Genomic DNA, 24,812 nt, shown 5'->3' with positions numbered 1-24,812 from the left:
TAGCTTCAGGCCCCTCTTTTTTAAACATTCAATGATGGTGCTGGTTTGTATTTGATCCTAGATATTGTCTAATTTATACTGATGCCCCCCACCCCTTTCTGAATGTTTATTTCTTGTAAATCTTGTTAAGTTTGAACTTAAATCACATTAAAGATGATGGTGAAAAGGAGTACAAACTTGCCCTCTTTCTAATTCATTGGCAGGTCAATGTCGCCCGGTCAGGGATGAGTGTTTACGAGTCACTGGACAAAGCGCTGAAGGTCAGAGGATTGAACCAGGGGTGTTGTGCGGTTTACAGGCTTATCAATGGGTAAGTGTGCCGTAGTGTGCAGTGAAACATGCAGGAGTGTTTTAACAGACCTGTTTTGTAGGTGTCCATAATGACATAGCCGATCATAGGGGATTCTGCAGTGTCAGAATTGCATGCCTTAACAGATGGCTGTTTATACCTCGGTCCTGAAACAGCTGCAAGTGTTGCAACTTTGAATTGGCTTTCATCAGAAAAATGTTTGTGGCTTCTGTACGGAAACACCATAGCATATTACAGGTCATCATTTAAGTGCCTTTGTGGAGCAATGTGTGAGGTCTCAGCACTTGAATAGAAGGGAATTTTAAAGACTAAAATTGAGGTATGATGGCAATGCGGAATCTGGGGGCTCGGTATTGTAGTACATGCGCTGCAGCAGTTGAGAATTCCTGTGTCCTGGCAGAGCTGTGCTAGGGTATTTCTGAATTAGGAGCTGCAACAGATAAGGTTGAGCTGAACTGAAAACATTGTATGTGGTACTGATTAGCCAGGGTGTTGGAGGTCATGGCTACTGTGTTTAAAAGAGGGGGGAGGGGGTGGAAGGGCTGGGGCAAGGGTATGTGTAAATCGAGATGTTTTAATGAACGTGGTTGGTCTGAGTCTGCTAATAACAAGTGAACATCGGCTCAAGGTCGAGTTGCATATGGCGGTAACTCACTCTTATTTTATCGTCTAACTAATTTCTATCCCCATCTCATACAGGCGCAAGGCTCTGACAGACTGGGAGACAGATATCAGCCCGCTGGTGGGTGAGGTGCTTCTCGTGGAGGTGCTGGATGATGTGCCTCTTTCAATGCACAATTTTGTAAGTAACATCAGTCCCATTCTTGACTTATCTAACATGCTTTATTTCAAAAGGATTGTCCCCTCTCATGTTTTCCTCATCTTTAGATATCTCCCTTCCAGCGTCAGCTGCTTCGGACACATTTTTTCTGGCATAGGGCGCTGTTCATCGTCGTGGACGACTCAATGTCCCTCGAGGGCCTCCGTCTCAAGGTTGACGTCATCAATGGTATAAATAGCACGCACTGCACCCATTTAGTCTGTTTTTCTGTGATCGCTTTCACTTCGGATATGGCACATCTGGTTTCTCTCGAAACTGCGTCATAACTTCGATATGGCTTCATCATCTTCTACCCCAAAGACCGGGTACAAGAAATGCATTGACTGTGGTGCTAAAATGTCAATAACCGCCCCACATCGTGTCTATTTGTGGTGTCTGGGCGTCGACCACAGAACGGCCGACTGTGGGTCTTAGCAATCCATGACGTGTAAGGCATTGAAAGAACACAAGGTGACACTCAAGGCGGGTAGGCCCTCTTTAAAATCCCATCCACGACTCTGTCTAAAGGATGTGCAGTAGCACCTGGCGTGTTCCAAGTGCCTGATGGAATTTGGGCCCAGGAGACTGGATCAGAACCATCTGCACTGCTACCAAATGTGCAGTGGCACTTTGAGTGTTCCAAGTGCCAAATGGAAATGCCAACAAATGATCTGAGACCCAATTTAACAGGACAGACTCAAAGAATATGGCAGCATACTACTTTATTATCCGCTCAAATAAAGTGGGGAAACCTGGTGAATAAACAGATTGCAGGTCAGATTGCAGGTCACACACTCTTGTCTACATTTCAATTATACAAAGGTTTTTTTATACTTCTATGTACGTCATCTGTAAAGTAATCCTATGTGGCAAATAGTAAAAACCTATCGAAATGAGGGATTGGTTAAGGGAACATATGTATCTTTACTTTCTATAAGTGTTAGTAACATAATTGGCTGCCTTCTATCGGGTAGGCATGCCTTACGTATAATCCAGTTTAATAGCAGAATAACAGCAACGGATTGGCCGCTCCAACAATGTATGCTACACTGCCTTATAGGCCTTCATTTATTGGTTGGCATTCTTTCCCGACCTTGAACATTCGGCTCCTTAGCAGCATGTGAGCAAAACAAAACCCAGGTGTGGGGAACAAAGTCAGACCACTTCCCGCTTTGGTCAATTAGCTTGCCATCTCTCATCAGTTAGGCCCTAGGACATTGTTTCTTCTTTTTAATTGACCTTGCTGATTGTTCTCTTCCTTGGGACTTTTAAGGGAGTATAGGTACATTGCTACATTGCTATCTTCAGCTGAAGCTTAATGAATAGGCCTTGTTTTTGAGTCTTGTACCACGTGAGGAGGCCATGATTTTGTTAATTTTAGACCTTTTATTAAGTGCTATTTAATTCAATTAAGCTGGATGCTGCTACTCCTTTTGGCCTCTGGAGACTCAGTTGCTTCGTCTTGCACCTTTAATTGTTCAATACTTGGTTTTGCAAATGTTTTTTCCTTCACTTAATCTAAGATAAATATGTCCTGTGTATGTAGCTTATCATCTTTCACTTCATTTGTGCCTTGCTATTTGCCTCTAGATGTGACATCCTTGATCCTAAGCCAAATGGACATTCTTTGTTATTCGCACAAAGCTGTTTTCCAGCACATCTTCGTTCTGCAGTTCTGGTCTCTCCCTTCAAGGCTTCTTAGCTCACTATTATCTTTACATTGTGGCGGTTTACCTTCGTTATGTTTTCTCCTGCGGCAACCGTATGTACATTTGCTGATTCTCATATTTTCTTAATGTATAAGATTTCTTTATATTTGCATACATGTTTCCCTTGTTACTTCAATTATATCTTCATTCTTTTGCGTATTCGCTATCGTTTCAGCACGTCCTAGTCTCTTCTCTTCGTGAAGTTACTTTACTATGGTCTGGTTTCACTATAGCTCTTCTATGTTCTGTATTGTATGCAGACATCCGTTACCCCATCAATGCGAGGGTACATTCGATACGGTTGTCTAAGTGTATAACATCTCTCGTATCTTATATGCAGTACTGGGAACGATACCTGGTGTCTCACACAATGCTTTCTTGCTGTTCTTCCAGTATGACGGAGGTGAGGGCGCAGGCAATAGAGATGACGTGTACATCTTCCTCTCTACATTCCCCCTGTGGTCGAGTCCTTGACCACCTCCTCAATTTTCTTCACCTTTTCTTCACACTTTGGTTTCTTCAGAATCCATATCTTCATCACCCTCCTCAGTTCACCTGCATTCTTTATGTGCTCATCCACACTCCACGTCATATGGTTGACGGAATGCCCAACGTCCTACATAGTTCTTATGATACTTGAGCTAATAAAACTTTGTTCCTGGGGTTGTCAAGGGGCTTCCTTTAAGGTGCTCACAGGTGGTGCTTTCAGTCTGTATGTGTTCACCAGTCTCAGCATTCACATTGATCATTATCTTCATCCCAATAGTATTCTTTGCTGTCTTCTTGCATTGCCCTATAACTACTCTTACAAGACTGAATCCCAGCAATACTAACACTAGTATTGCTCCAAGCAATTTGAAGGCATTTGCCACCCAGGTTGGAACCCATGAAAACAGGGATGAGAATTAATCGGCTTCTTCACTCTCGTCTACCTCTTCTTCCATTTTCGAATGCAGGGTCGCTAGCATTGTTATTGCCTCTGTCAGGGTTCCATTTTCTCCATCGTGGGCAGGTGTGTATGTGCAACAGGGAGGCCCGATCTTGACGCATACAGGTACTTCCAGTGCTGTAATTAAGTCCAACACATACCTGTTCTGGAGCGTCATTAGGCTGATACCCCTCAATTCTTCTCGAATTGCATTAAATCCTTTTATTGTCGTGTTTATTGCTTGTAACAGCTGCCATCTGGTTATTTGTAACCATTTGGCGTTCACTGCCGTCTGTATTCCTGGGGTGAATATTGCTGTAAATATCACTGCCGTTTTACCGAATAGTTTATGCTCAGCAGGAATGTTGTCACAGGCTGTTATTATTTTTGCAGAAAAGTAGTTCTCTCTTCTGTCGATGGAGGCTCAGAAACCTCTTCTTTCTTTGGTGTGCATTCATCTTTGTAAAGGCTTTAATATGGAGATCACTTTGGGGAATCACCAATGCAGGAACATGTATGACTATTATAGAGCATAGTCTGCCCCAATTTTTAGGCAACTACATCTAAGCTCTGGATCCACAGGCCCAATAATGGTCCATCAGCATGGCAATTCCCCCATTCATCCCTGGCAAAGTCGATTATCTGCTTGCATTCCTTGTTTTCTCCAACTTTGGTCAGACCCCTGTTCCTGAAGCATATTGTGGCATTCTTTATTGGTAATAATGGATACAGGTCCTGCTTAATTTTTGACCCATGTTAATCATTTTGCGTACTTGGCCCATGACATCAGGCATTCATCATTCACTACTTGCACTATCTATACTGGTGCTGTCATCAATAAGTGTGCATTACAGGCTAGAATTCCATCTTCCCATCCTGTAGTGGTTGCTACTCGTCCATATACCAACAGCTGAGAGTTGGTCTTTCCCAGCATCCTGGTAATCCTGGTGTTTCCCATGCATCTGCACAACCCAGTCTTTTTTGTTCGACAATCCTTATCTGGTCTCCAGTCATGCCACGGAGGGAATACATGAGCATTCTATTTCTGATGCTTGTTAATCTGCTTAGAATCACATGCTGTGCATATGGTCCGACATCCAGTGGTAACCGCTGAGTATTGCATCTTGTCTTTCGAGGATCGAAAGGGGACGTTGGCATAGGCGTGTCTAACACAATCACTAACGTGAAATGTAGTGTACCCAAAATCCCTTACGTGCCGAGGTCCCTCAGATTTATTTCCTCCCAGATTACTGGTCGCTCTAACACAGAGCTCTTACATAGAGATTGCGTTATTTGTCATAATTATCGACTTTGTCGTTATTCCCTTTAAGTCACTTCAACAGTTGAATCCTGTGAAACAACGCCTAAGACTGCTGCAGACTTTCGACGCCTGTTGATTCAAGCTGCGCTGCTGTCCACGTTGCAGGGCCTTCTGGCCGGCCTATACAGTCGAGAGAGTGGGGTAGGGGTGGCCATATTCTTTACGAGTATGCCTTTCCCCTTTCACCCTCTCTGCTCCCTGGGTTTTGTCATGCTGTACCTGTCTTTCGCTATGGAAAAGATGCCATTAGATTTTGTCCCTCGTGTAGGGAAAAATATCTGTGGAAAGACTAGCACTGTCGGTGCAATAATTGTCTTCCCTTCGACCACAACGAAGTGGATTGCGCGGCCTGTAAACTCCTGTGCACTAAGACGCTTAAGGAGCACCACTTGAAGTGGTGGGCGGCCTATGGCATGTCGCAAGCCGAATGTTCTTCCCCCGCAACCCCTGAAAGTGATGAGGGGACTAGCGATGACCAGGCCTCCACGTCGGAAGCCATTAACCTAATGGCAGACAGCTCTCGGTCTGCGAAAGCCCGTCCCCGACCCCACCAGGCTTGACGCAAGTCACGCTATGGGGAAACGCCCAGCGACAGGGGCGCACACAATCATAACACCAAAAACGCAACCCAAGGTTCTGCTACGGCAGCACTGTCGAAGCGTACCAAAGCGCCAATGGAACCGTCAAACTTTGACGGGGATCCTCTTATCGGCATCATTGGCAGCCTTCCCCGCAGCCGCGGCCTGCGACTGGACAATCCAAAATAAAGGGCGCTAACACTAAAAAACATGCGGCCGTCGACTCGCTCCAGGAGGACGTGCAGATGCTGTTTAAGACCCCGGTGGCACCGAAATCCACCGCTCAGCCTCCGGTTCACCAGTGGTGCTGAAATCCACCGCGCAGCCCCCGGTTTACCAGTGGTGCTGAAATCCACCGCGCAGCCCCCGGTTCAGCCGGTAGATCGACCAGATTCCCCTAGCATTGGCGAGAGCATCTCAAGGATTGCCTCGGCAGTTAGACTGAAGGAACGGTCGAAGGAGGCGACTAAGCACAAAGAACGGCCTAGAGACGTGCCGAAAGACATGCCACAGCGCCCCAAACGCTGCAAGGACTACGCAGAGAGTCCTGTGCCTTTATCAGGTACATTAGTGGACACATCTTGATGTCACAGGGAAGATGATGAACCCTTTCCTCCCCCGGACCCATCTGGTTAATCCTCATGAACCAGGGAGAAATTTGAGGGATGTATGGACAGATTAGAAAAATGTGTCTCTTATTCTGAGAATCTGAGAAGCTTGCTCCCAAGAGACCTCGAGAAGACCTTCTTTCTATGCCTGTATCCAAGTTTCAAAGTACCTTGGAAGATCCACATGAGGAGTATACTTGTGTCCTCACAGATGATAATGTTAGGGACACATATGATCAGGATGAGTATGCCACTTTTCTGGAGAACTACAATGTGGATGACCAGGCAGATCTTATGGACAATTGGGAAGACAGCCGTCAGGTTGATGCTCAACCTTGGACGTTGTCTACTCCCAGCCAGGACCCCAATGCCCTGTGCATAGATTCCCCCCCCTCCACTCTGGCCCACCTAGCCTCCCCAGTGGACGATCAAATGGCGTTTTAACGCCATCTTGAAGAAGGCGGATGACCATTTTCAGATCGCCACTCAAGAAGCTTTACCAGAGACTGATTTTGTGGAGAATATACTCGAAGAAAAACTTCTGGCCAGCCAGGCCATCCCTTTGTTGAACTCTTATCAAGAGGAGATTGGCATCTTCCTTGTTGATGCCAGCCCAAAGCAGGGCGATGAACCCTTGGGTAGAGAAGTTGTTTCGTCCTTCTCCGACCGACGCTGCCTACATCAAAGGACATGCCACTCTGGATTCTTTAGTGGTCACCACTACTGGAAAACGTGCTGGTGTTCCCCTGTCTACCGGAGAGGCACCACCCGATGAGTCCAAGAGACTATATGCACTGGGAAAGAGGGTCACAACTGCTGCTGCGTTTTTCACCCGAATAGCCAATAACACTACGCTATTTGCCAGCTATGCAGACGTCCAGTGGAACCTTGTGCAAGAAGGCCTTCAGGAAGTACCAGAACCTACATGTACCAAGTCGCTCGCCATTGTTTCGGAAGGCAAGCAAGTCAACCAGAATGTGCTCAAGAACACTATGGATGCTGCAGAGACAGCAGGAAGAACCCTGGCACAAGGTACCTTGCTTAAGCGACATGCATGGCTGAGGAACTCCAGTTTCAATAGACAATAGACCTCTTATTCAGTCTGGGATTCTCCATCAACAAGAAGAAATCCAGCCTAGACCCCAGTCAAGTCAAACCGTTTCTAGGGGCTCTAATTCGGACAAAAGACTGCCTCGTTTTCCCCTCCAACAAGAGGGTTCAAAACATGCTCTTTCAGATCCCTCAGTATGTAGCCAGTCGGGAAGTGACAGTAGGCAAAGCCATGTGACTGTTAGAAACGATGGCGTCATGCATTTACTTAGTTCCTCCCGCATGTCTGCGCATGCGTCACATGCAAGAGTGGCTCAACAGTCAGTGGTGTCAGGCCAGCGGACAATGGGAAGATCTGATAGTTCTCTCGCCAGCCCTCGTTCTCTCTCTGCAGTGGTGGTTGAGGGGAAAACCTCTTGAAGGGGAAGACTTTCACCACCCCTGCAGTAGAAGCTACTCTCATTACCGACGCATCTCTCACGGGGTGTGGGGCTCACCTGCTTCAGCAGACATTGCACAGCGTGTGGTCCCCACAAGTAGCGTCAAACCACATACATCTGTTGGAGCTATTAGCGGTATTCAAAGCACTAAAAGCCTTTCAAACCCAGTTACAGGGGAAAACGGTCCTGACCTTGACTGACAGCCATGTACTACTTGAACAAACAAGGAGGCACACACTCTCTAGGGCTATCCAAGCTGTCCCAAAACATTTGGATATGGGCTCTCAAACACAGGGTGTTCCTGTTGTCCTAACACGTTCCAGGGTAACTTAATCTTCTGGTAGATGTGCTCAGCAGAGATTTCCCACTGCCCATATAGTACGAATGACGACTAAACGAAGACGTTTTTGCAGAATGGGGCTTCCCAGAGACTCTGGAGAACACTCAATGCCAAAATTACACCTCTAGGTACCCACAGAACCGCTTTAAGGGGCACAGGCTCTGGATAGCATGGTCAGGGAAGTTTGTTTACGCTTTTCCACCCGACTCCCTGACTCAACAAAATCGTGCACAAGATGCACCAGGAGCCAGTCACAATGATATTGGTGGCCCCGCCAACCATGGTTCTCTCATCTGATGGAGATGTCCCTCTCCCCTCGTATGAAACTGTCCTGCCCGTACAACATGTTCCCAGGACAGGGGAGAAACACTGAACCCATGTCCGCAAACTCTGAACTTAGCGGCCTGGCTCCTGAGGTCATAGAGTTCAACTCCCTCAGAGATGTATGGACATACTCAGGGAAGTGAGGAAACCCAAAACCCGATATTGCTATTCCAGTAAATGGAAACTCTTTGTTATCTGGTGTAATGCCAATGGCGTCAATCCCCTTGACTGCTCTCCTACTCACATTGTGTTGTACCTGACTCGCTCACTAGATTCAGGCCTGGTTTTTAATTCCCTGAAGGTTCACTTAGCTGCTCTCTACACTACGTCACAACAAAAGGTGTTGCGATGGAAAATACCAGTTATCAAGGCTTTCATTGAAGGGGTTAAGAGGATTCATCCTCCCATTTTAAACCCAGTTCCTGGATGGGACTCAAATGTGGTTTTGACTAGACTCATGGGGTGTCCCTTTGAGCCTATGCACAAGGCAAGTCTTAAAGACCTTACTTATAAGACAGCCTTCCTAGTGGCTATCACTTCTATAAGAAGGGCTAGTGAACTACATGCCCTTTCAGTACTAGACCCCTTCGTTACTGTTCACAGAGATAAGGTGGTTCTGTGCACTCACCTTCGATTTGCGCCTACGTTTATTTCCAAGTTCCACGTGAACCAGTCAATCGAACTGCCCACTTTCTTCCAGAACCCCAATAACATGGCCGAAAGTAGCCTACACACGTTAGATGTGCGCAGGGTAGTCATGTTTTACCTAGTAAGAACTAAACCACTGCGAAAGACTAACCAATTGTTTGTTTCAGTGGCGGCTGGCAGAGAAGGGCATCATGTCTCTAAGTCAGCAATCTCAAGGTGATAGTCAAATGCATCACACTTTGTTGCACTCTTGCTAAGGGAGAACTACATTCTACTCTAGGCACTCTTCCATAGCATTCATTGCAACTGTTCCCCTAGAGTCTATTTGCAAAGCAGCAACCTGGAGTTCTGTACACAACTTTACTAAATACTATCGCCAAGATACACATTCTAGGTCTGATTCTCAGGTGGGACAAGCAGTACTGAGACATCTTTTCACTACTGTTCCTTCTCATAACCCACCTCCAACTCTGGGTACTGCTCGCTAGTCTATGCACAGCCTGTGATTCTAAGCAGATTAACAAGCATCAGAAGACATGCATTACTCACCATAATAGCAATCTGATGATTGTATCTGCTTAGATTCACATGCGCCCACCCTTCCTCCCCGCCCGGGTGGAAGGAACATAGACGTATTACTACTTTCTTACTACTCATGGCAGAAAACAAATACAATCGGAGGCACCTCGGCGCATAAGGGATCCTCGAAAGACGAGATGCAATACTCTTCGGTTACCACTGGGTGTCGGACCATATGCACAGCATGTGAATCTAAGCATATACAATCATCAGAAATGCTATTACGGTGATTAATGCATGCCTTATCTAGATGTGGTCATTTTTCATTTGCTACATTTTTATATATTCATCTTCATATGGAAATATCTTCCTCAACCTCCATGTTAGGGTCGCCCATTTTCCTTTAAATTGTCCTCTTGTTGCGCAAACTGCTAGATGGCTGAGGCACCTTGCAACATGCGTAGGTATCTCTCTTGCGATACATGTTCTTGCTGTGCTCATGGCATAAGGGATGAGAGAACACATGTAGCAGCTTTCATCTGACGTTCTCTTCCCCAACTGCCTCATGTGCTGATGCCACATGTGATTCTTTAAATGTTATTCTTTAAATGGGCTCAATTATTAAGATATCTATCTATATCTTCATGATCTTCTCTGGCATCTCTCTTAAATTGAGTAAGTTGTTTGAGGTATCAGGGAAAATATTACTTGTGTTTTTAGGGCTAAAAGGAGATGTCTCATTGCTCAATACTTCATCTGCACTTTTAATTATTATTTGGCGAAATGCCCTGATAATAAGGAAGAAAAGACAAATCATTGTACAAAATGAGGTTACAAGAAGTATTCCAAAGAAGCTTATTGATCTTCTTAATGGCAGTGATTGTCTTGTACCTTGGAAAACATTTTTTGTTTACAATATTTTTATGAGAACAGGTAAACCATTTTTAAACAATGAAATAATCGGAAGTATCATAACAAATCCAATTGATGAATATGCTGGGCAAGTTAGAATCAATGAACTTATTGAAGTAGAAAGGTAAAATAAAAGACCAAAACAGGGGTGGAACATAGATACAAAGACAGGACATAAAACAGTAGGAAAGGAGAGGGTAGGCATAACATAGCTATCATTTAATGACATTTAATCATGAGTGTTGGGATACTGAACAAAATTATTACATTTTTTGTTGAATTTGTGCATATCATCAAAAGAAGCATGGCATTCTTCTATTTGATGGGTGGAACAAATAGAGTTCCACCAAGTATTGTTAGATAGGTTAGTTGCATTCTTGCAATTCTACGTAATGTTCTGAAAAGCAATACCTTTGAACAAATTAAACAGAGCAGGGGAGTCCATCTGATTTATAACTGGATTAGTAACCCATCCGATCATTAGGTTGGCAAGTGTTAGAGGTTCAGAAAAATGAAAGCTTGATTGCAATTGTGAGCAAAACATAGACCGAAAAACGTGAACATGTTTACATTTGAAGATTATATGAACAAAGTCAGCATTAGGTTCAGCACACAACCAGCCATTGTTGGATAGATTGTCCACAGCTTTGGCGATACGTAAAGGAATGAGAAAAGCACGGTGAAAAATGAAAAAATAGGTTTGGGGGAGATTGGCAGCAGTGGGTGTTGAATGACACATAGTCCATATTTTGGTCCATTAGTCCTGGGGTAGGTTGCAGGTTCAAGTCAACTCCCCAATGCCTGATAGTACTGATATTGAGTGAATTGGGAGAGGAGGGTGTCATTTACGAATGTATAATGTTTGGCACTACTAATGAAGAAGTTCAAAAAGGGTAAAGGAGATTTATGGTTGAAAGTGGACAAGGATTTAGTAATTGATTTAATGAGGGATGTGTGAAAGGGAAGATCTGAAACGGGAATTTGGTATTACAAACAAATCAAAAGGGGATTACCTCTGAGTTGTTAGAGTATTTGATAAAGTTGATACCAGATGAGTGCCATCTGTAAATAGTGACAAGATTAGATTTGGTGGAGTTTTGTTAATTGAACCAGAGAAAAAGGTAGTCAGGGTTGCTTTTAGAGAAAGAATCAGCGGGGGGGGACCTTATTCCGATTCATTTTAAAGAGGTGTAGTGATGGAAAAGAAGTGATGTTAGGCCATGCAGAGGTCAGTAGGAAGTGGGAAATGGAAAGCGGAGAAATAAAGCTAGCTTTGACATTAATCCAAAGGGGAGCCCCATTAAGATGAGATTCATAATGTTTGAAGGTGATTAGTTGTTTTAGGACAGAAACCCTGTGATCTTGTTGGAAATCGGGGAATTGGGCTCCTCCTGAGGAATTTAAGAAATGTATTGATGGCAATGCAAGGTACTTTATGATTCCATAAGAATTTAAGAAGAAGGGAATCAAGTTTTTTTTATAGAAAGGGGCGTGAATTGCTGTGGGGATCATGGACCGTGAATAAAGGATAATGGGACTGATCATCCTTTTCATAGTGTCGAGGCGTCCCCACTAAAGAAGCAAAGGTGTCCATTTAGAAGTCATATCAGTAACTTTTTCAATTAGAAGGTTGGTGTTTAGATTGACAGTAGTGTAAATATCCTTAGTAATTAGAAGCCCTAAATATTTAATATGAGAGAGTTACCATGACAATCCAGACAAGGGGGTATTGGAGAGATTACAAGAATTAGTGAGAGGCATAACTTTGGATTTATCAAAATTTAGCTTGTATCCGGTGACAATGGAAAAGTTATTGATAGTAGATATCAGATGTTGGATGGCGGAGGCGGGGTTAGAGAGAGCAGAATGTTGTCAGCATAAGCAGATAATTTGATTTTGATATTATTTATAAAAATATCTTTAATGTTGGTGTTCAATCTAATATTTTGAAGAAGGGGTTCTAGAGCAAGATTGAATAGTAAGGGAGAAAGCGCGAAACCTTGACGAGTTCCTCTTTCAATTTGAAAGGAGGAGGAGAGAGAATTATTGATAACAATACGAGTGGTAGGAGAAGAGTAAAGAATTTTGACTAGAGTAATAAAGTAAGGAGGAAGGACCTGCCAAGATAAGGAGCGGAACATGGAGGACCTAGAGACACGGTCAAATGCTTTCTCAGCGTCGACGGCAAGAAGGGCTAAAAGGTCATGAGCATTTTGATAATGGGAAAGTATGTTAAATAAGAGTCTGGAATTAGAAGAAGCAAACTATTTTTGATGAAACCAGATTGATCAGGGTGTATAAGCTTGGGAAGGTATATCTCTACACGTTTTGCAAGGATTTTGGTGAAATGTTTTAAATCAGAGTTAATGAGAGATATTGGTCTGTAGTTTTCAATTAATGAGGGGTCTTTGTCGGGTTTGGGGAACAGAGCTAGAAGAGCCTCACCAAAAGAGCCAGGGCTTTGAACAATTTCAGCATAATAGGAGTATCATTCTAAACCTTTTGGTGCAATTGAATCAATGAAAGTTTTATAAAAATCTGTGGTGAACCAATCAGACCAATCAGGGCCATGGGGCTTTTAGGTTTGAGATTGAGCATGCCTTGTTTGATTTCAGCAAGGGAGATGGGTGCATCAAGGGGAGATAGGTCGATCGGGTTGGAGGGATTTTCCTTTTTACTTGCTTCAACGAAAGAGTGGATGTCAGAATTAGTAGAGGATCAGAGGCATAAAGATTAGAGTAAAAATCCAGAAAGGCATCTCTAATATCTTAATATCTTTTGGTTTGGTTAATCTGTTGCCATCTGAAGAAATGATTTGGGTAATTAGGGTTTTTTCTTTTTAAGATAAGAGGCTGGAATTATACCCGCTTTGTTGGGTCCACAGTAGAGTTTAGTTCTGGATCTAAGTATGGAGTTAGCCGCTCTATTAGTACACATTTTGTTGAATTTGATGCGTTTAGTAACAAGAGCTTTCAAGGTGATGCATAGTAGGATCGTTCAAGTTGGTGCTAGGAGGTTATTATGACAGAGTTCAGATTGTTGTTTTTTAATGGCTGCAAATTGTATTATGAATCCACGAAGAGTAGCTTTAAAGGCATCCAAGTTGTTGTGAATGGAGGTGTGTTGCGGACGGTTATTGAAAAATAATTCTTCAATGAAGGAGTGAGTTTTTTCAATAAAGGAATTATCTTTAAGTAGAAACAAATTAAATCTCCATCTAGGAGAATGTTTGATAATGGTTATCCAATCAAAGATGATGGAAACAGGAGCATGATCTGAGATAGTAATGGGACCAAAATCAGAGTTCAAAATGGTAGAGGTTAGTGAGAAATTAACAAAAATATAGTCTAATCTGTAAAAGGATTGATGGGGAGGGGAGTAAAACGTAAAATCTTTGGTGTCCGGATGGCAGAATCGCCAGGAGTCAATTCGGTTTAGATTTTGCAATAAGTTTAAGAAACTAATCAGAGATTTGGAGTTGACAAAATTCGAGGAGGATTTCCTATCAAGGGCAAAGTCAAGAATCTGATTCATATCTTCACAAAAAATTTGTTGAGAGCTTAGTAATAAAATTGGACCAAAAAGTGGGTTGGGAGCATTGGGGCCGTACACATTAACAATAGTAATAGGTAAGTTGTTGATGATTGCATCAACAATTATCCATCTGCCTTCAGGGTCTTTTTCTTCAGCTACTAATGAACATTTCAAATGTTTATTAATTGATATAGAAACTCCACATTTCTTATCTAATGCATTCGAAAAAAGTGTATGACTAATCCATGGGGTTCTAATCTTGAGATTTTCGATATCTGAACTCGGATGAGTCTCTTGGACTCATACAATGTTGGGTTTTTGCTTGGCAAGTTGGGAGATAACTTTACTACGTTTAATAGGATGACCCAAACCTTTAATAGTCCATGTGATAAATTTAACAGACATTAGTAAAGATAAAGTAGTTCATGGCAAAAATAGGGTAAAAAGCACTGGATAAGAACACATTTATATACTGCAATGAGCAAGGTTCAGAATATTGTAAAATATTAATGGAATAGAAATCATGAAATATCTTAATATTGGAGTATAAGGTGGTAAACAAAAGGAGGGGGAGACGACAATAGAGGGAAGGAATGCATAAGTTGGATAGGAAAGGATGTATAAGAATACGTAATGGCAAAAGGGTAGAGGTGATATTAACTGGAAAAAAATACGAAAGAGTATCATGGGGGGGAGCCAGAGTACAGATATGTAATAAGCACAGGTGAGGATAAGCAAAGAGCAAGATGAGAGTTATAAATAAAGTTTTATAAGCATGAACGTAATGAACAACCAATAACACTACAAGGCAATTAAGCCAGATGATTAAGTAGGGAATAGATTGCAAGTTCGTTAAGGCAATGATGCAATATACTGCAGATTTGGAATTGATCAAGTTTGCACAGTCGAGAAAGAAGGATCAAATGATTTAATGGGAGATCTTGATTTGTCCCTCAGATGAGTCGAGGTGGAGGGAGCATCCAATGTGTTTGAGGAGGAAGTTGATCTGCTGCAGTTGGGTGTGAATTTGACATGTTGGTTCTTGGGTATTTTCAAAGTCGGAGAATGAAGTGGAGGATCCGATTTGGAAGTGTTGACCAAAGAGTTCGGGGAGGTTATTTCCATCGGTGATGTTTGTAAAGCTTGAAGTAAATTATGGAGATCATTTGGGTCCGTAAATTCTTTAGTGTGGGAGTCTGGAATGGTTATTATCATCCTTGCGGTATCCAACAGACCATATCTAATGTTGAGGGATATCAAGAGAGGTCTCATAGCAAAAAATATTTTCCTTTTGGCTTGGATAATTCCTGAAAAGTCTGGGGCGATAAAGATTTGATTGCTCTGCAAAAGGAGAGGGGAATTTTTCCTGGCAGTAAGAAGGATTTGACATGCTTGCTGATGTCGTAGGAAACCAGCAATGAAGGGTCTAGGCGAGGTGTTGTTGCTAGAAGAGCGAGGTTTGATTCTATGAGCACTTTGCAATACTTATGGGGGTGAGAAAGTGATCCCTAGAGTTGCAGGGATCCAGTTGGTAAGGAAACTTGTGGGCTCATCTCCTTCAGTTCTTTCTGGGATTTCTTAGAAGCTAAGATTGTCCCTTCTATTTCTATCCTCTAATTCTGTGACTTTGTTTTCCAGTTGTGAAAGTCATGCTTGCATGCTTTCAAGGCTGTCCACTCTATCTTCCACAACGCCAACTGTTTCTTCTGTTTCTTCATGTCTACCGGAGAATGACTTAATTTCAATTTTGAAGCCTTTAATCTCTTCTTGAATGGAGGAGGAACGGAAGTCTAATGAGGAAATGGAGGATCGAATATTGCCAGGTTCCTGAAGAATTTTCTCCAAACATGCATTGAATGGTGCATTGTCAGGCGATGTCGCAGTTTTCATAGACTCCGCCATCGTGAAGAGTTAAATTGAGTAGGGATGGTGAGGTCTGAAGAAAGTGTGCTCAAGTAGCCGGGCAAAGTGACAAAAGTTACTACCACAAAGGGGATAAGTAAAGGGCACAGCCAAAAATTGATTGGATTAGTTCAAGGAAATGAAAAAGTTGCACCCCACAAGAGTTATGGCAACTTTAAGATTCACCAGATTCTATTATATAATGATAGTTGATGGCAAGACAGGTAAGTAATAGTGCCAAAATATGACACATTTTTGATTTGTTGTGGGATGGAAAAAGTTATGAATCCATGAAACTCACTTGTTCCTTTTATGCAATTAGGTAAATCTGAATAAATAAGGCTCTGAATAGATATGCGAAAAACGTAGACATGCTGCACTAAATCACTATTTTCATATAAATAAAATAGGGAGTGTGTGTGAAAAAAGGAGAAAGTTATTATATGATGTTGCGCATTCATGATTTGAAATTAGTTTGCTTTATAGGGCAGCAGTTAGACATCAATGATCCCAATTGCACAGTTTAATTGGTAGATGAATACGAGTTGCTGGGTTAGGCTTCAATAATATTTAAAAGAATAAAATGATAACCCATTTTGCAGTCTGTGAGCCCAAAGATGTAGAATCCTCCTAGAGAAGTAGAACAAAACTTACTGCCTTTGTGTTGGCAAAATCGTGCTTCCAAACGCGAGCCGATTGTCCTGTACACATGTGCCCATCAGTTCACCGGCAGAGTCAGTTGGGGTATAAGCAGGCCGTACCAAAGTTGAATATGAAAGTATCTGCCGAAATAAAACGTTCTACACCGACCAGCAAGGAAATGCAGCCACTTTACAAATTCCTGCGGCGAGAGAGGATCTCCTGGGGGAAGCCTATGCAATGGACGCTGCGACGGAGTCGGAGGATAACAGGAATTAAAGTTGTTTAGCGCTGCAGATGCATGTAAGCGTCCATAATAAGTGGCGTTGGCGTCCCTACTCGAAAGTAGTATTTTGAAGCGAAAGGTATGTTGTTCAACATGTATAAAGACTCTGCAGCTCTCGGAGCTCCAGAACAATGCGGCCATATCTGTTGCCGATTGGCCACGTGTAATTTTTGTTACTCTTATAAATCACACTATTTATACAGGAAATCGGAGAATGATAGCAATAATGATCCTGAAAAAATAGGACTGTTTTTAGGATCGCCAAAGAATCTCATAACATCAACATCTTAGTGCGTGTGCACCGGAAATGGGATGGCTGTCAGCTTACCTTCTTTATCACAGATAACGTCAACATGTCGTCTAACTAAAGCTGGGTAAGACTGCAGTATTTAAATGACAGCAGCATACAAAAATGTGTGCAATGTTATTGTTCTAGGTAGCATAACATTGCTCATGGTCTTCTTCTTTGTATTTGATCACCAACACATTGTTCCTCGTACCTATCTAGAATAGTTCTGAAGCTGCTGCAAATGTTTCTTTGTTAAACATTAAAAATGTCTTTATTCCAATAAGTCTTTGTTTTGCTTCTTGGTAACTGATCTCGTCATCATCGGTGGAGCTTCTTCTCTTGCTTTACTGTCCATGGGTGCCAGCGGGGTAGGGGTCTCTCCTTTATATGGCTTTGTCATTCAAATGCAACCAGGCTCTTCTTACTACAAGTCTTACTGCAGTGGGAGTGACTTCCTCTACTAGGTACGGTCCTTCAAAACGGGGCTTGTTCCAAGTGTGCACAAAGCTTCTTACGAGCACTTGGTCCCCTGGATACAAACTAGGTTGTTTTAGCAGGTTGCTAGGATCAACTGTTTGGTTGTCTTAATCAATCTTCTTCGACCCTTCTCTTCTATTTTTGATCTGTTGAGAAATAAAAGAAACACTAGTGGTCATGTTTGTTAAATCATGCATCTTGTCACCTAATGTTTTTGCTAAACTGTGAGCATTAGTTTCTAATAGAGTGGGAGGAGCAAGAGATACATTCATGCAGCATCCAGTCAACAACTCATGAGGTGAGTGTGAGCCAAGCTGATTTCTTAATGCAAAGAATGCAAGGAGTAGGCAATGAAGCCATCCCTCCTTCAAAAATAATTTTGATTTTGGCTATCCTTTCTTTGAGAAGTCTATTTAATCTTGTGCATATGCCATTCGCGTGTGGGTGATGGGTAGAGGAGAACTTATGCTTTATACCTAATAAAAGAGGGACCTGTTCAAATAGCTCATTTACAAAATGTGGCCCATTATCAGACTGCAGGACTTCGCAAGCACCCCATCTAGGAAATGCCTCATTACGAGAAACTTGGCTGCACATGTGGCGTCGGGGTTCGCACATGGACATGCCTCAATCCATCTGGAAAAGGGACATACTACCACTAGCATATACCTATAACCATTGCATGTTTGTAACATATCCACATAATCTGTGTAGATTCTGAAAAGGACCATTCGGTCTGGGGATTGCTTCTCTCTCTGTTCTGAATGTATGTCCTGCTGTAAGCTTCTGGCATACAATGCAGTTCACAATAAACTGTGCCACATGTTCTAATAAATTTGTCGAGAACCAATCTTCTACAATTGTGACAGCTAGAGACTCTAGTTGTGTGCACATGGTAGTGAAGCTGCTCCAACGCCACCTTCAATAATGCTAGATGCATAACTAGATTTTTAGTGCTGTCCTGTTTCCATAAAAGCTCAGTGGGGGATAAAGAACACCCCGTCTTTTTCAGAAGTCCTGCTCTTTATGTGGTGCTCAACTTTTTAACTCAATTAACTGTTAACCCTTCCTGCGCCATCATACATCGTCCTGACATTTGCTTAACACTTTGTACTTCAAAATTTGAAATATTTGGAAAGTATGCTGCCCTTTTGGCTTCAACGTCTGCGGCTTAGTTTTCCGTGAGAAATCATGTGTGCCCTTTTAGTATGGGCTGCGCACTTCACCACGGTGATAGCCAATGGGAGCCTTAGTGCCAATAGAGACGCATGTTGCACTAGTGTGCCATCTGAGCAAATCCCTCCTTTTCCAGCGTGACAATCCTGCGTGCACGGTTGACATCACATAGGTAGAGTCATAGTAGAGCTCACTTCCTCATCCTCGTATCTCTGGAGTGCACCGATAAGCGCTGCTAATTCCACCGCCTGTGCTGAACAATGTCAAGGGAGTCTCCCGCTTGTCACCACTTCAAATTCACCTTTCCTGTTTAGCTCTGCTACTGCTTTTTGCGTCACCATCAATAAATAGGATTTCCTAGAGCGTTTTCTCTAACATGGGGAATATCATCAAATAATTCAGTATACGTTGTGCAATCCTGTACATAATCCTCCTTCCCTAGTAGTTGTGCTAAGAAAGTTGCTGGATTTGCTACTCTACATCTAACAACTTTGATAGCTGGGTTTGAAATAATGACCTCATATCCTGATGCTTTTTGTGTGGTCATTGTACTTTTAGGTTTCTCTAAAATGGCAAATAAGGAATGTTCGACAAATAACGTAATTGAGCACCACAATAGTAATACTTGCAGCCTTTTTCATCGTAAATACAGCAGAGGCTAACGCCATTTCACAAGGATAATGTCCTTTCATTACTGGGTCTAAAATCCCACTATTATAAGATCATGATTTATGTCCATGCCCTAATGTTGTTTTGTGCGTGAGGACTGCCGTCATTACTTCTCCATTTGAGTGCGAGAATAGATAACACTCTTCATTATAGTCTGGGATTCCTTAAAGAGGGTTCTTTTTAATTCTCCAAATCCTTCAGTCATCTCATCTGTCCATATTATCTTACTTTTGCCTACCTGTGCTTCCTTATGTCCTTTTAATAAAGGGTCAAATATAAATACAGCAATCAAAAGCCCTGCCCCTCAATAATTACATAGGCCTAGAAATTGTTGCATTTCCCTCACTGTCTCTGGTGTTGGGTTTTTCATGATTGCTTCTGCTCTCTCAGGTGTCACTTTTCCCCCTTCTTGAGGGTTTAGCTATCCTATATACAGGACCTCTTTCTAGCAATATTTCAATTTATCTGACTATCTTATAGCCTTTTTTCTGCTGATATGATCATTAGTTGAACAGTGTCTGTTCTGCACTTTTCTTCTGTTTCGCTACATACTGATATTGTGCTCGCAAGTTGTAAGTTACCCAGGTCCATCTGAAAGACCCTATCACAGATTGAGGGACTCGGAACCCTTGAGGCAAATCCTGTAGACCTAATGAAGGGAAATTGCGAAAAAAACATTCTTTAAATCTATCATTGTAAAATCCTCGGCTGCGGCTGGAATATTGCATAATGTTGTAGCTGGATTCAGAACTAGAGGAAACTCTGCTACTACTATACTATTAAGGGGACTGAGATCCTGAATAAATCTCCACGACCCTCCCAGTTGATTTCTTCGCTGGGCACACGTCCGTGTTACATGGGGATTCTGATGGCACCAATATTCCCTGATCATCTATATCGGAAATGGTTTCAAATATACCTTCATCTGCTTCTCTGGGCATGCGTCCTGTTTTCATGGCAAAATTGTTCCTGGTTTGAGCTTAATTTTAACTGTTCCTGCTCCCCTAAATAGGCCCATGTCATATGGACCACTGGTCCACAAAATGCTTGGCACCTTCTCTAAATCTTCCTGGAAAAATGACGGTTTCTTTTTGACCAATGCCATTCTCTGTGGTATTTCTCTATTCTCTACTGTAAGACATATGAAAAATACTAATTCATCATCTGAATAATCATCTCTAAACAGCTCATCTGTCAAATCTGATAGTCTATATCCTTCACCAAGAGCTATTACTGTTCTCCACCCTCTTCCTTCGTCATCTGTCCCATGGACAACCACTTTTTCCATTCTTACCGCTGCTGCTTCTAACTCTTAAGGGATAACCTGTCCTCCTTCATCATTCACAGGTATTTCTGGCCTAAAAAAAAATCTTCATGTATTCTCAATACTTGATCTACCAAACTCGGAAGCCATGTCAACAAAATATTCACTCCATGCAGAAATACTTCTGGGTCTAAAGGGACTCCTTGTAATGCCTTTTGGCTTGCAAATGCTAATATAAACTCTTACGTGTATCTAATGTATCCCAGGAGTGGAACACATTATCCCTTTGTCAGTGAAAGATATTGTCTTGTTAGGTTTTGTTATTAAATCACGTCCTAATATGTTAACTGGTGTCTGCCAAGAATTCAATAGTGGCAGTAGACATGTCATGTTCTCCTATGGAAATTGTTAGTTGGTCAGTAAAAGGAACTAAGCTCATAGCCCCAGAGAACTCCTGTGCAGTCATGGCAATGCCAAACATTGGTTACTTCCCCTCTCGAACACAGGTACGAGTCACTCCAGTGACTACATGAAAGAAAAATGTCTTGCTCCCTATCGTTACCGTGAGCATTGGTTCCTCTTGGGGGTCTGCTGTCACTGATACTACTGGACACATCAGGTCGCTCTGTGGACTTTCCTTTTGAGGATATAAATTCATCCCTGTACCCGTGAAAGGATTTCCTCCTACCACAGTCACACTTCATATCCTGGTTGTGGATGCTTGTGGGACTCCTGTATCCGCATTCCATTGTGGCATTATTGCTTGTTGCGTCTATGCCCCTTGAGTCTGTATCTGTTGTGTCTGCTTAGGCGCTTGCTGTGGTTGCCCTTGTGGCGGCTGCGCTTGTAAGGGACCTTGCTCCGCTTGGTGTAATTGCGGCACACATGCCTGATTCTGCGTGTGATCTTGGGCATAATATTCTTGTGGTTCTGTAGTATACTGTGAAGAACAGCCCATCCCCTCTGTTGGAGCTTGCCAGTTCTGTTGCATGCCCGGACCATATGTCCTATCCTCCCACAATTCCAACATTGCTGCGGCTGTCCTCCATTAAATCCTCCTCCTCCTCCTTAAGGGTTTTTAAATTCACTTCGTCCTCCTCTAGGTAAATTCCCTCTAACTTGTGGTATAATATAATATACCTACTTTGAGCTATAAGTTGCCCTATGTAGTTTGGCTACGCTGGCTGTATTTCTCATATTACCACATCTTCACCGCTTGTCAATACTGCTCTTTGGAATGGATTGTGTCCTCCCACATAGTCCTTATCTTTGATATTTCCAATATCCAGCTTTAGTGCTTCGGTAAAAATCCAATCCCTCGAGAGTCCCCCCGAGGAATAAACGTTTTTGATGCCGAAGGACTTGATTCCAACATGAACGAAAATTGCGTCGACACCATCAGCGCTGGCAACTGTGGAGAAGTCATCGACGCGTCGACCTCCTCAACACCACTTTTGTCGAAATCTTCGACGCAACTGTCCAAGCATTCGACCTCAAGGTTGACAATTTTGACATTTTCAGCTCCTTTGACAACAAATATAATGTCAACATCAGTTGAAAAGACTTATACTTCTTTGCCACGCTCAGATTTATTCAAATCCCTCTCTTCTAGTTATGAAGATGCGGAGGAATCCTTGGATGATGAAGGAAGACCTTTTGGGTTACAGTATGGAACACCATTGGTGCCTGAGGCATTGATATCAGAGTATTAACACATGAAACATTTGCAAGAATGCCTTCATGAGGCTAGTGGAATAGACTCCAGAGGTTAATTTTGGCAGAGCAGACCCTGGTGACCATTCTGAGATGACATACAGGGTTATGGAATACATGGGGTAGTCAAGACCTGCAAAAGTCTTTGAACAAGATGATCTTACCTATATCTTGGACACCTCCATGAGTAGGCAAAATGCCTATCCTACGATACCTCAGGATAGGGACAAGCGTTACGACGCCATGGCCAAAAAGGGTTTTTCTGCCAGGAGTATGTCCTTGAAGTCGACCAATGTTACATGCAAGCTAGCAAGGTTCATACACGCCCTTTGGGAGTGTATTTCTATTGCGGCTGACCATATCCCTGACATGGAAGAGCAAGACAGATTCCTAAACATTGTCAAGGATGGGAACGATACAATGTGCGAATCCCTCCAGACTGGTATCAACTCTGTTGACAGTATCAGCAGAGCTATGGTGGCTAGTACAGTGAGGCGCAGGTTTGCCTGGTTGAGAAAGTCAGGATTTGCCCCAGACGTACACTCCAGACTTCTCAACATTCCCTTTGACGGCACACATTTATTTGGAAACAAAGCTGATGAGAGTTGGAGAAGCTGCAAACTTCCAAAGCAGCGGCCAAATCCCTTGGGGCTGCTATAACACAAATGCCAAACTGCCCCACGGGTACACCCTGGAGGGGTAGGTCCTTTTGTCACTACTCCACATTTGTCAGGGGCAGAGGACAGCCAGCTTAAATAGAACAAACAAGATTCCCCCATGGTGGACGGGGAAGAGGTACTAAGACCGCAACAGCAGTGGCTGCCTTACCTTCAGCCACTGTCAGCCACTCCAAAACCTCTTTGACAACTTGATACACAAGACTGCAGTAGGAGGCAGATTATCACAGTATCTGACATAATGGCAGACTATTACTTCAGATGCTTGGGCATTGTAAACATTTGCCCAAGGTTAATACCTCACTTTTATGCACAAACCTAGAGTCATCCACCGGCGAACAACTCTTTGAAAGTACCTGAGGTTCGCCGTTGGTGGTTCTAATTATCAGTTTCGAGTTCTGTCATTTGGGCTGACTTCCGCCCCTTGGGTATTCACCAAACTGATGGCGGTTGTGGCAGCAAGCCTCAGGAGAGGGGGAATTCACGTTTACCCCTGCCTGGACGATTGGTTGATCAGGGCCAGTTCCCCAGAACAAGCCCTGAAACCTCTCTGCTATACCTGCCACTCCTTCAGACTGGGCTTCTCCCTCAACTTCAAGAGTCCCACATGATATCATCACAAAGACTCCCAATTCTTCGGAGCAGTCCTGGATGTATCCCTGGGAAAAGCCTCACCACCAGAGGCGAGGAGTTGCCGCGCAAGTGTGTCCCGTGATTGTCAGAGCATGTACATCATCTCAGTCTGCCTTGATTTCCAGCTCTTCGTCCAAGAGGAAGTCAGCTACCCCAGGGAAGCTGTGGGAGAAACCGGAAAAGGCCAAGCTGGACAAGGTGTCTGGCCTGCCTGTGAAGGCCCAGGTGGAACAGGCCAAATCATCGTCCTCGATCCAGTTGGTGGTGGCCTCCTTGTCGAAGGCAAAAGGGGCTGGCCCAGTCCAGGGTGCCCCGGTGGTGGCCAGAGTGGCTCTTTCCCCCCCAGACCCCCCCCAGGCGGGAGGCTTTGTCCAAGCCAGTAGAGAAGACTCCGGAGAAGAGGATGCCAGACCTTAGCCTGAGACCGACCCCTCGGGACCCGAAGAAGGGGGGGGGGGGTGCGGAGAAGAACTCCACAGCACAGACATTTCTTCATCCGACGAGGAGGAGATAGTTTCCGTCCACAAGATCCTGGAGGAGGGTGGCGACTACGTTGAGGAGAGTTTCGCCGGAGGCGGCGATGTTGATGATGACTAGAATGACAACATGGGTGCTGGGCCCAGCGACACTTTTCCCCAGGTACCTCCTAGAGACCTGTCGCAGGATATTCTCTTGACCCTCCAGAGGCTGGTGTCTGAAATTCAGAAGAGGATGCCGACAGCACCACCAGCTGCACCACCAGTGGTGACCCTGTTGACACTGGGACAACCACTGTCGAAGAAAAGGAAGATATGATATGATATGGCATTTGTAACGCGCCTATACACAAGTGTTTCAAGAGACACCCTATGCCTCCATTCCAACCGTTGCTGTCCCCTTCCCCCTCTCCCCGAAGGGAGAACCGGGATGGACACAGCGACGACAGCGGGATGTCCCCACCACCCAGGACTTCTCCGCCGGACAAAGTGGGATCCTTCCACTCCATGATCGCCTGTGCGTCAGAGCTCTTCCAGCTCACTCCGGAAGAGAAGGAGGGTTTCCTGTGC

General features: G+C 43.5%; 1 protein-coding gene across 3 annotated transcripts in view; it reads left to right on the top strand.

Annotated features, from left to right (window-relative positions):
• Positions 1–24,812, top strand: part of ARAF (A-Raf proto-oncogene, serine/threonine kinase) — a 1,000,066-nt gene that overhangs the window by 193,711 nt on the left and 781,543 nt on the right. For all 3 annotated transcript variants that reach the window (XM_069647431.1, XM_069647429.1, XM_069647432.1), the window contains exons 3-4: positions 204–310; positions 1,010–1,112. In XM_069647431.1, coding sequence (XP_069503532.1) covers positions 204–310; positions 1,010–1,112 — 210 coding nt within the window. The remainder of the gene's footprint in view (positions 1–203; positions 311–1,009; positions 1,113–24,812) is intronic.

This window comes from Ambystoma mexicanum, chromosome 2q (genome assembly GCF_040938575.1).
Source record: "Ambystoma mexicanum isolate Mex_15411 chromosome 2q, UKY_AmexF1_1, whole genome shotgun sequence".
Lineage (NCBI taxonomy): Eukaryota > Metazoa > Chordata > Amphibia > Caudata > Ambystomatidae > Ambystoma > Ambystoma mexicanum.
The sequence above is the reverse complement of the archived record's forward strand: the minus strand, read 5'-3'. Positions and strand labels throughout refer to the sequence as shown.